At 39.4% G+C, this 1,195-nt stretch overlaps 1 protein-coding gene and 1 long non-coding RNA gene across 3 annotated transcripts in view; one reads left to right on the forward strand and one right to left on the reverse strand.

Moving 5' to 3' along the window:
- The window catches only part of anapc1 (anaphase promoting complex subunit 1), a 55,486-nt gene that overhangs the window by 51,163 nt on the left and 3,128 nt on the right, over positions 1–1,195 (reverse strand). For both annotated transcript variants that reach the window (XM_032541478.1, XM_032541477.1), the window contains exons 6-7: positions 275–357; positions 47–120 (exon numbers count right to left, since the gene is read on the reverse strand). In XM_032541478.1, the coding sequence (XP_032397369.1) occupies positions 47–120; positions 275–357 (157 nt within the window). The remainder of the gene's footprint in view (positions 1–46; positions 121–274; positions 358–1,195) is intronic.
- LOC116705353 (uncharacterized) overlaps positions 1–1,195 on the forward strand; it is a 15,734-nt gene that overhangs the window by 1,443 nt on the left and 13,096 nt on the right. The window lies entirely within an intron of this gene.

Genomic DNA, 1,195 nt, shown 5'->3' on the forward strand with positions numbered 1-1,195 from the left:
AGAGAGAGAGAGAGAGAGAGAGAGAGAGAGAGAGAGAGTGTTGTACCTGCAGGTTTACAAACTACTGGTGCAATCTCGTCTAGAGGATGCAGCATGCTGAACACGGTGGGGAGAGGTTCCCTGTAGAGAAAAAGAGCTCAGTACCCCAGTTACCTGCCAAATAACAATGGTTTATGCGAGTGTGTGACTAGGTGGTTATCCTTAATGCAGACACATTTGTTCAGGTTTTGTTCAGCTCTTAACTTGTGTATGCATGTGCAGTGTTAATGTGTACCCAGGGAGGCTGAGTTGTGCGTCAGTCGCTGTGTTTTTTCGTTCTAACAAAAGTCCAAACTTTGTTGCCCAGACATTTGAGACCTGGAGGAGACAAGAGAGGATAGACAGGGAAGACATTTTACACATACAGTGATGTTGCTGGGTAATAATGAAAACAATGTTTCAATGTTCCACACAGTACTGAAACAGATGCCATTTCTACAATTTGACAAACAAACTTCTCGATGACCTAAAGGCAACTCTTTAAACTTGCGATTACCAATTTCTTGCCCACTTGTGACACATAACTACAGAACAACAAAGCGTATGGGCAGTTAATGAAAATGCCACAGCTCAATTTAAGTCAAAAAATTAAATAACTTTCAAATGATGTTAAGTGGTGAATGCCAGGTAAGTATTGCTGTATGATTATTAAATTAATACTGGATTTTGGACTGTTAGTCGGACAAAACAAGCAATTGAAGATGTCACTTTGGGCTCAGGAAAACTGTGATGGACATTTGTCACTGTCTTCTGACACTTAGATACACATAGATCTAATGATTAGTCCGTTAAAGAAAATAATCGGCAGAATATTTGAACATGAAAATTCTTGGTACATGCAGCAATATTTTTCATATTTCATAATATGATTTTTGACTGAACCTTATAACACAATTCTAGTCTTTCCAACTTCTAAAGAGAGATGAAGGGTCAACTAGAGAACACCCTGAGGGTTTGTGTCAAGGACACCCCAGCAGTGGAGATGCTTCCTGTCACAAAGATTTTCTTGCTCTGCTCAAAACACCAACATGTTGTCTGCTTGCCTTTGTATTCATTGCAATCATTTCATGAGAGTGGGTGTCAGACTCTCCATTAGTAAACACAATACTACCTTCATAGGCCTCAAGCAAGAATACAAAAAAAACAGAGGAAACAT

This window comes from Etheostoma spectabile, chromosome 17 (genome assembly GCF_008692095.1).
Source record: "Etheostoma spectabile isolate EspeVRDwgs_2016 chromosome 17, UIUC_Espe_1.0, whole genome shotgun sequence".
In the NCBI taxonomy this organism is placed as follows: Eukaryota; Metazoa; Chordata; class Actinopteri; order Perciformes; family Percidae; genus Etheostoma; species Etheostoma spectabile.